General features: G+C 36.9%; 1 protein-coding gene across 5 annotated transcripts in view; it reads left to right on the top strand.

Moving 5' to 3' along the window:
* Positions 1 to 11,163, top strand: part of MECOM (MDS1 and EVI1 complex locus) — a 565,633-nt gene that overhangs the window by 271,333 nt on the left and 283,137 nt on the right. For all 5 annotated transcript variants that reach the window (XM_040480694.1, XM_040480692.1, XM_040480698.1 and 2 more), the window contains exon 2: positions 5,037 to 5,374. In XM_040480694.1, coding sequence (XP_040336628.1) covers positions 5,037 to 5,374 — 338 coding nt within the window. The remainder of the gene's footprint in view (positions 1 to 5,036; positions 5,375 to 11,163) is intronic.

The raw sequence follows: 11,163 nt of genomic DNA, 5'->3' as shown, positions 1-11,163 counted from the left end.
CTCTGTCTCTCTCTGTCCCAAAAATAAATAAACGTTGAAAAAAAAAATTAAAAAAAAAAAAAAGAAAAGAAATAATCGAACTTTAAAACATATCCTTAGAGAAGAAAAAGAAAAAAAAAAAAAAAAAAAGAGATTGCCTGAGAGTTACAGACACTGTTGGCTTTAGACACCTAGGTTCCAGTCTCAGGGGATTTTGGATACACGGTTTTGCATCCTTGAGTATAAGTTCCAGATCTGGAAAATAGAAGACTATTTATCACCGTGGCTTTCTTACAAGATTGCGAGTGTTCAAGTGAGAAGGTATAGATACATCTATGGAAGTTACTATTATTGTCGGTATTATTTCTGCAATTTCCCTTTAGCCGATTCTGAATGCTTTCAGAATGGGACTCTCTTCGAGTGGAAACCTGTGTTAGTTATTCAAAGAGTCATAGAAATAAATATACTCCAGTCCAAGAGTGTGCTTTTGTTTGGTCTTCAGGGATATTAGAACACTTAAAACTTGAATCAAAAAGGCTGATTTCCAGAAGCATTTCCCAAGTCATTTTTCTCAAGTCCAACAATAAGCTTGTCTTTCTGTCCTCACTCAGTTAATGATACATCTAAAGGATGCATGAAGCAAATTCTGGTAGCAGGCAACTCAGCTCCAAGAAGTTACAAGGGTTATTCATCTTTATGAGACCACTGATGTATATAGATAGCAGTTCTTACCTGATACTTACCTATTGTAAATGTGCCCAATTCCGCACCCCCCCCCCCCAATAGCAAAGATTTAACGGAGATAGGATAATTGAGGTAGTTTGTCATTTAGATGAAATGTTTTAGCAGCTTTTTGGATAGTTCTCGAGTAATGTACATGGAGGCATTAGTTTACTTTGGTTTATGCAAATATTCAATGCAGTGTGATAAACTGCATTTGCTGTTGAAAATTTTGTAATGCGAGATTACATTGAAATACTGTTGCACGTGTCAATTTGTAAAACTCAGCAGTTTTCTATTTCTCTTTATTGGTCACCACAACCCTTTGTATATTTAATTCGGATGATACTAGATTAACAGAAGCTTGAAAGCAAATTGCCTGGGTTTGCGTATACATTTAGTGCCTGCCTGTGGATAAATAGGACCATGAGTCTTTTTCCAGAATTTGCGTGACCTATATCAGTTGTTCCTTGGGTTTAATTGGAATTTTTTGCCATTGTAAGCAGAATTGCATTCAGGCTTTAAATTCAAACTCTTCTGTGCAGCAGCCGGGCACACATGTGTACTTTTTCTCCACAAGAATTGAAATCCAAACGCACTCGTTCAGATTATGCATTGGAAGAGTTTGTGGGTAACTCAAAGGTCATGAGGTCAGCTATGCCAGTGGGGGGGCCCAGATGGGTTTGTCTCTATCCTTTTTTAAGATTTGAGATCACTTTGATGGAACTGACAGTATGAGTGATTTAACCCTTTGAGGAAATAGGAGAAATGTTACTGACTTTTAATGGATAATTACTGGAGGAAATAGTTCTATTCATTTGGATGTCTTTTTGTTTCCTGCTGCCTAAATGGACAAGTCTATAGATTATACAATACTTGCAATTTATAGCACTTAGTTCTTGAGAAAAACAAAGTCTTCACAATGTGTGAGAAATCCCCTTAAGAATCTGTAAAGTAACTCTGCATTTGCAGTAGTTAAATGTTACAACTCTACAGAGATTTTTAAAATACATTTTTAGCTATGTCAAGAGTGCTAGTGAACTTTTGGCTCTTAGGTTGAAGTGCAAAATCTCCCTGAAGGATAAATTTAGATAGACTTTATCAAGGGTGTTTGGACCCTGAAGTATATTTCTCTGATGATATTTCTTTGGGGGCATTACTAAAATTGTTTCTTTTGATGTTGGATTTGGAGAAAAGTTTATAATCTGTTGTGTTCCATTTCTATGGCTTTAAAGGTGGTTTTTAGAATCAAAATAGTTTCCTACATTTGGTAGAAAATATAGATTTGGTTTAATATTTTAATAAAAATATACGGTAGGTTGGTTATCTCTTTAGTAAGTATTTATTAAGCACCTTTATGTAGGTGCTTTCTAAGAACAATGAGCTCTGAGTCTTTCCTTTAAAGACCAATTTCCTAGTTGGCATAACAGATTCATTCATATTAAACTAAGTAGCAGTGCATGACATTATTTGATCATCATATTTGGGGGTGGATTTTATAAGAACTCAGAGAAAGGGGGTACTTGTGTTAAATGGGATGGTAAGGGGACAAGCTGAAATGTGACCTGACAGGATGACTAAAAGGCAGACGGGCAGAGGAGTGCAGATAGGGTGACCCAGCAGGAAGAACTGCAGAGAAAATTTCTTTGAGTTCAAAAGACAGGGATAAGCCTATTCTGGCCTGGGTCCTCCTACTGAGAAGTGTTGAGAATCAGAGAGGAAAGGAGAATGGTTTTAAAATAAAAGGGATTTTATTCCAAGCCTACGAACTTTATTTTATTTTATTTTATTTTATTTTATTTTATTTTATTTTATTTTATTTTTAAATCTTTTTTTTAAATTTATTTTTGAGAGGGAGAGAGAGAAAAAAAACAGTGGAGGGGCAGAGAGAGACCAAAACACAGTATCCAAAGCAGGCTCCAGGCTCTGAGCTGTCAGCACAGAGCCCGACGTGGGCCTAGAACTCGTGAATCACAAGATCATGACCTGAGCCAAAACTGGCCACCCAACTGACTGAGCCACCCAGGTGCCCCAGCAAGCCTAAGAACTTTAGACTTTACCTGTGGATACTGGGAATTCTTGGAGGCTATTACAGAGGAAAATGGATGTGCCGGGAAGATAAATTTAACAGCATTGTACAGACTTAGTATTGAGGGATACTGGCTGAAAAGAGGCTGGATGTCTGGAGACATTATAGAGGACTGTTAGAAATTTCAGGAAGGAAAACGTGGATTGAATGAATGAGGTGAGGGCAAAAATCTATTAATGACTGAATAAATTGGAGGATGAAGGAGAGAAAATGTCCATGTTATTTTAGAAACTTGAACATGGATAATTAGGGGGAAAATTGTATTCTTAATAGGCATTGTGAAGGAGGCAGGAGACTCAGTGTGAGGGCAGACAATAATGTGCAAGATTTTGGATACAATGAACTTGAATGATAGTAAGATTGTGGGCTGTGGTCAATGTCTCAAGGAAGGAGGTTGGGTCCTAGAGTTTGGTTCTGTGCTTGGTTTAAATGGCATGTTCTCATTATTTGACTCAGGAACGAAGCACTTCATTAGAAAGGTACTTTGGCATGTGCTAAAACTTTAAGAGGAATCAGTACTTCATAAATCTTTAAGAGAAGTCAGTACTTGATCAACAATTGTTAATGAGTGTTATAGTTAATAAACTTCCACATTGAATCAGAGAGGGAATTGGGGCTAGAACTCAAGTGTTCTATCCTCTAGCCCAATAAAATATCTTGGAAGATTTTAATAATTTATAGAACTGCATGGTTGGTAACATCTTAAAGGTCATCTAGTCTAGTCATCAACCTGAAGCTGAAATTCCTCCAAATTATCCCTAATTTATGATTATCTAGGTTATGTTAGAAGCCTTGTGATATGGGAACTTAAGGCAACTCATTTTACCTTTGGATGGCTCTGATCGACATTTGTCTCCATATCATTTTAACTCTTTTCTCCTTGAAGGTTTACAAATCAAACAAATCAGGTATGACTTTCAGTCCGTAATCCTTGTGAGCAAGAAATGTGTGCTTTTTTTTTTTCCCTTAAGATAACTGAAATTCCCTTCAACTGGTGAACTGGTGGGAAATTCAAGCTCAGTCACTACTTTTTAACCCTCCAGCAAGTTGCATAAAGACCTTAAAGTCTGAAATGGTGCATTCATTTACTTCAGGTGTGGGGGCTGTGTTGCCTTGTGGAGTCCTGAGAGCCCCAGTGCAGAGTGTCCAGTCTCCCTTTTACTCTACCCTGCTTTCTCCTCTGGAAGACTTGCTGAATTTGTTTAATGATTTGTGTTTTTACAAATGTCCAGAGAAATCACTAGCTTCAAGTAGCTTTATTTACTTATTTATTTTATTTTAAATGTATTTATTTAAATTCTAGTTAACATACAGTGTAGTATTGGTTTCAGGAGTAGAATCCAGTGATTCATCATTTCCATATAACACCCAGTGCTTCTCCCAACAAATGCCCTCCTTAATGCCCATCACCCATTCAGCCCCTCCCCCTCCGCCCCCCCCCCCCACTCCAGCAACTCTCAGTTTGTTCTCTGTATTTAAGAGTCTCCCATGGTTTGCCTCCCTCTCTGTTTGTATCTGATTTTTCCTTCCCTTCCCTATGTTCATCTGTTGTGTTTCTTAAATTCCACATATGAGTGAAATCATATGGTATTTGTCTTTCTCTGCCTGACTTATTTTGCTTTGCATAATACAGTCTAGTTCAAGTAACTTTAATTCTCTGCTCTGTATAAGTTGCTGAGGCAAAGAATACCAATGGCTTGGTGATGTGTTTGAAATGGGAAATGAAAGATTGAGAAAGAACAAACATAAAATAATGTTTCAGTAAATAGTCCTGCCACACAAATTTAAGCCTTGTTGCCCATCGTAGCCCTTGGAGTCTTTGATGATTCTCCTACAATTTATCTGAGATACATTGCATGATACAACTTTCCAATACATTCCATAGTAAAGCTATCACCTCCTGATTTAGGATGGTTTGTGGGGTTGTAGGTACACATATGTTTACTACTTATCTCTTTTACTCAGACCAATAATTAAATTGCTGATTGTTTCCCAGCTAAATAATGGTTAGAGCTGGCCCATGAGAGTATTGACAGTTGAAGATTAGCTCATTCGATTTATGGATTCACCACAGATAAACCAAATCCCCCATCTGTGAATAACAGAGATTTTAATGAAGGTGTATTTTAACAATGGCCTTCCTTATTTTGTCTTCAAAGAACAATGGAATTACAAGGTGGCTACTGAATTGTGGGGTTTTAACTCTTCTACATGAATATGAATTTACAAAGGTATCATTTTTTCACAGATAATGAGTGTGTATATGGCAGCTACCCTGAAATTCCTTTGGAAGAAATGCCAGATGCAGATGGAGTAGCCAGCACTCCCTCCCTCAATATTCAAGAGCCATGCTCTCCAGCCACATCCAGCGAAGCATTCACTCCAAAGGAGGGCTCTCCGTACAAAGCCCCCATCTACATCCCTGATGATATCCCCATTCCTGCTGAATTTGAACTTCGAGAGTCAAATATGCCTGGAGCTGGACTAGGAATATGGACCAAAAGGAAGATTGAAGCAGGTGAAAAGTTTGGGCCTTATGTGGGAGAGCAGCGGTCAAACCTGAAAGACCCCAGCTACGGATGGGAGGTAAGAATATATTTTGAGTTTACACATTTAAGTATTTTCAGATATGTGAAGAAAAGATTAATTTTTAAAGTGACCATAAAGTAAGCAAATTCCAATTGTTGTACAATGTCTTCAAATAGATATTTAAGAATGAACCTCCCTCATAAGCTCACTTCTTGATAGAAACAAACTGTTGCACTAAGGTATAGCATGATAGAAAGGAACTCAACTAATGGATTAGGTAAAGAATAGTATCAACTTAAAAACATACCAAAGGGAACAAATACAGTTTTTATAGTTAACATTTAGAAGCATTGTATGTGGCCATTCATATAGTATGTGGCATAAGCAAACAACTGTCATCATATGACGAATTTATTGTATTTTATCTTTCCTTTGAGGGCGAGGCTTGGAAGATTGGAGGAAACATTTGTTTTCTCCATTTTGTGGCTGAGTTAATTTGGTTTTACTTTGATTCTACATGGTCATTTTGCTTTGTGTTCTAATATGTTTTGTCACTCTTGTGATAACCCTCCTTTTTCTACCTGCTTCCAGAATGTGAGCACTGTGCTGAATTCTGTGATGGTTTTTTATATTCAAATTTACCTAATGAATACTTCATGCATAATAATGACAGCAAAAATCAATATGGAAATCAGTTGCCAGTCTTAGCCATGATTTTTACAAAACCATCTTGGTAATATCTAGGAATGAGAAGTTACAGTCTGATTACTAAGTAAATTTTATTTCAATAAGAACAGGTAACTATGTTACTCTGAGCTTATAATTTTTATATAGATTCTGGGGCTATATATACTTCCTATTTATTTTTATAACTTGAAAACTTTTGTGGTTAAATAATAACATCATAATTTCTGGAAAAACTGGTCTGTATTTGCAAAATGTGTAGGCAATTTCTATATTAGTAAGAAAGTGTTTTTTTGGAGATGTAATTGACCTTTAGTTTCATAGTATTTCAGGTAGACAGAAATCAGATAAGCTAGATTTATTTTGTATTTTCTCTTAATATTTATGATCATTAATAGAATATATGGTCAACATTTTAAATAGAAATAAATATGTAGTGCCTTCAGGACTTAATTTCAAATTTTTGTTCCTTTGGTTTATATGTATTCTCTTATGAAATCTGCTCAAAATGCCTTAATCAAAACAATTCTTGTCCAAATTCTAAAATCCCAAAAGTTAAGATCTGGATTTGACATGATTACAAGTGAGAAATCCTTCCTTAGTTTTGTTCTTAGCCACGGCTCGGGGCAAGTTGTGGTTTGGCTACATTGCTTTTAGACACATATATTGATAAGAGGTTTTTAAAAAATCACTGTAGCATTAACTGATATGTGAGTTGAATTCGTTTTAAACTAAATGCGTAGAACTTTACGTCATTTTTGTTCTCCTTAAAATAAAGGCTATAAACATTCTAATAATAAGTAACTCATTAAACTTTTATTACAAAATCTCCAGAGCTAAACAAGTTCTGCACTGCTCGAGATTATCCAGAAGGCTTGGAATAAACCAAGGCTTAATAACAAAATAATTTTGCAGTTACAGGGTTGATAAATGTAGGACTGTGTCTCTTTAAACAGGGTATCTATGTATTGGGGGATGAGTCTGGGGAAAATTCTTCATTTAGAGGAAATTTAAAAATAATTATTTTTCTCCTTGGAGTAGAATGTCTTCAGTATATACACAGGAAAATACTTTGAGAAATGTAAAATGATTCTTTTCATTATGTCAAAACTGAGTTGTTTTATTGCTTGGAAGTCAAGTTAACCTCTATAAATAGTTCATGACTCTTTGGCTAAAGATCGCCCATTCCCTCTCTCTCATTCGAGAATTCAACTGATGGTCAATTCGGTAGTTTTCTTCACCATTTTAATGGTTGCTCTCACTTTGGAGAGTGTGGATTACCTGCTCTGGATGTATTATGAACAAAACCAGAGAAAGGGCTTTTTTGGTGATTTTGGCAATCTTGTTACCCATGGAGGAGCACTTGAGCTCTTGACTCCAGGTTGTTTTTTTTTTTTCCTCCTTCTAATCTTACCCTAGTTAATACAAAACCCAGTCATGATCAACAAAGGCATTTTCACAAAGGCATCTTGCCCTACTCCTGCGTGCTTATTTTTAACCATTCTCCTGTCATATTTGTCCTGAACTGTAGCTGATTTCTGTACTGTTTGGTTAGAGAGATAATTGTGATCAACTAGTGTGACCTCGTGTTTTGATACTCCTTCATTTTTAAAAATGATCAATTTAAGGAGAAAAAAAACCTCTTAGGGCAAGGAAAATGCACACGAAGAGAGGAAATCCATATTCAGGAAAACAATTATTGAGTGCAAAGCATTCATCAGATACAGAAACTCAGCCTATCGTAACTGAACAAATCATTGTTATCTCCAGTACTATCCTCGCTCTTTGCTACTTACAAACCTCCCCTCCTTGTGCATTTCCTGTATAATAAATTGTATTACTGTCTGTCCAGTTGCTGAAGCCAAAAAATGGGTTATCTTTGACTCTACTGCCTTCCATACCAACCCTGTATGATTTGTAGTTCCCATGTTCTAACAGGCCTCCATTCTTTGCTCACACTGGTCTTCCCACATGAGAACCAAATTTTCCTTCCCATCCTTATCAGGTATCTATTCATTCTTCAAGTCCATTTCTTCCATGATATTATCCTTGACCTTTCTAGTCACAATTTAGTACTGCTTGAATTTTGCCTCACCATAGCACCAGGTAAATTCATGAACTAAAGAACTTAAAGCATTGTACAACATCCAAATTATTTGCCTAATTTCCCTAATAGAGCAAAGTATCCATAGCTGTATCCTCTAAGTATAATGTCTCGATTGTGTTTTATCTGTGGTGTCTGTGGTGCTATCTAATGCCAAGTACGTTACCTGAAATAACCAGATTGGATTAGTTCCTTCAGGCTGCTATAACAAAATACTACTGACTGGGTGGCTTAAATAACAGAAAATTATTTCCTCATAATTCTGGAGGCTAGAAGTCCAAGATCAAGGTTCCAGGTGATTTGGCTTCTGATGGGGACTCTCTTGCTGGCTTGCAGTTGGCCACCTTCTTGCTATGTCTTCACATGGCCACTTCTAGGTGCATGTGTGTGCTTATGCTCACACACACACACCCACACACACACAAACACACACACACACACATACACACAGCTTTAGGGGAGGAGAAAAGTGCCCTGGTGTTTCTTCTTATAAGGACACTGATCCTACTGGATCAGGCCCCACCCTTATGACCTCATTTAACCTTAATTACCACCTAAAGTCCTTAGATATCTCCAAATATAATCACGCCGGGAGTTAGGGCTTCAACATATGGATTTGGGGAGGATTCAAACATTCAGTCCATAACACAGACATTTAATAATTGGCAAAATAATGAGTGCAAGAATGAAAGAGCAAATGAAAGAATGATGAAGGGATATAGGATTATGTGACTCATAAGAAGAGATAAGGAGTGGGGGGTGAGGTAGGTCCATGGAAACAGCTAGAATCTGGATTTTAGACATGAAGAATCAAGTCTTAACTCTGCCACTATTGTGCAATTCTAGGGAAACTACTTAAATTAATTGGTTCTTGTATTTTTATTTGAGCAATGAGCCAATAATAACTGCCTCACACCATTACTTGTTATATAATTAAAATTAAATGAAGAAATATGGTAGTCTTCACAAAGAAAGTTTTTATAAGAGAAAGCTCAAAGATAATGTTGCAAGTAGTGACCGCCTTTCTGAACTCTATTTAAATAGTTTTTTTAAAAAAAATTTTTTTTTCCCAACGTTTATTTATTTTTGGGACAGAGAGAGACAGAGCATGAATGGGGGAGGGGCAGAGAGAGAGGGAGACACAGAATCGGAAACAGGCTCCAGGCTCTGAGCCATCAGCCCAGAGCCTGACGCGGGGCTCGAACTCATGGACCGCGAGATCGTGACCTGGCTGAAGTCGGACGCTTAACCGACTGCGCCACCCAGGCGCCCCTTAAATAGTTTTTAAAAAGTTAAATACATTTCCCGAAAAAAGGCACTTTTGGAAAATCATTTGAATTTGTATTTTAGAGAAATAGGGCATTTTTGAAAGTGTGGCTTATAGACCAAAATACATAGGTAAAATAAGCCATAGACATCAAAAACATTATTTGTATGATTTCTCTCAAACCAGTGCTTATTTAATAAAGGAAACTCTAAATTAAAAAAAAATTAATGTTTATTTATTTTTGAGAGAGTGAGAGAGTGTGAGTGGGGAAAGGACAGAGAGAGAGAGGGGGACACAGAATCCGAAGCAGGTTCCAGTCTCCAAGCTGTCAGCACAGAGCCTGACACGGGGCTCGAAATCACCAACCATGAGATCATGACCTGACAGAGTCTGACATGGGGCTCGAACTCATGAACCATGAGATCATGACCTGAGCTGAAGTCAGATGCTCAACCAACTGAGCCACTCAGGCACCCCAATAAAGAGAAACTTTAAAAATAATGTTAGAGTCTGACAGTGATTGCCATCTTGCAATGCATAGGACTCGTCTCTAACAAAAAAATTTTGAAGACTGGGGAGCAGTCGATTATATCTAGGACCTAAAAGTAATTAGTGATAGGACACTTTCTCTTAGGTTAAGAACTTTAGAGTTGCTGACTGAGTGAATACTAATATAAAAAAATTCTATTGGTTCAAGATGAGTGTTTTCTCTTACGTTTTCTTCTAAAGATGATCATTATGTGATAACATGGAAGTTGCATGGCAGAGGGGAGGGCAACAAGATTTTGGATTGAGACTTTCCAGACTTAACATCCTCTTTGAGGCTCTGTGTGCTAGCTGTGTGATTTGGGAAAAGTGACTTAATTTGGTGCCCCTCAATTTACATATATGTGACATGGTGATAATAATTGTACCTATCCAATCAGGGTTGCCGTGAGAATAAAATGTGACATTGGACGTTAAAAGCCTACCAAAGAGCCTCTCACCTGGTAGAAGAGAGGTAAACAGCAACAGCAAAAGCTTGGCTAAAATACAGATCTGGCACAGGGTCATTAGATAGGGCAAAGGCCAACTATATTTCATTTATTAAGATTTCTAAATTTTCGCTCTGACTCTAACTTCTTGTTTCCTTGAAGTTCACTTATCTCTGGGAGGGTCTGATTACGTGACTCTGGGTTTATTTAAAAAAGGATGCCCTGGTTGTTTTCTATTTAACAACTAAAACAAGGATTTGGGAGAGATTCATAACTTTCTTTTTAAAACAAAGAGTAATTTGGGTGGCAAATTTTTTAATAGTCTGAGATAGGTCATTGGAAAAACAGTGTGAAATGTTGTTTCCTTGTAATACTGTCATTTAGCACATTTTCTGTTTATCTTTGTTATCATTGGCCATCATAAAATTCTGCACGTAGATGTAAGTCAGCTAATGATGCGTCTATTAGGTGCAAAACCCTCTATTGTATCCCTCTCACCTGTAATTGATCCAGATTACTTTGATCAGTTAAAATAGTGGTATGAGTTCAACTTTTGTTTTTCTCCTTTCAAGCATACACATATTCAGACAGAGAAAAATGGTGCCATGAGTGGTCAGTAAATTTCTCCTATGTTTTGTTAAGTAGATGGGAAGGAATAGTGGAAAGAGATTTTACTGGCGTCAGAAACTCATTAAATAATTTTGATGCAGTGCTTTGACAATACATTATGTTCTAGTAATGTAATCCTGAAATGCGATATTACAATGAATGTGTGCCTCCCTATATCATTTAAGAAGGAATTGTTCTCACATTTGTA

Source organism: Herpailurus yagouaroundi, unplaced genomic scaffold (genome assembly GCF_014898765.1).
Source record: "Herpailurus yagouaroundi ecotype Mexico unplaced genomic scaffold, PumYag 159, whole genome shotgun sequence".
Lineage (NCBI taxonomy): Eukaryota > Metazoa > Chordata > Mammalia > Carnivora > Felidae > Herpailurus > Herpailurus yagouaroundi.
The sequence above is the reverse complement of the archived record's forward strand: the minus strand, read 5'-3'. Positions and strand labels throughout refer to the sequence as shown.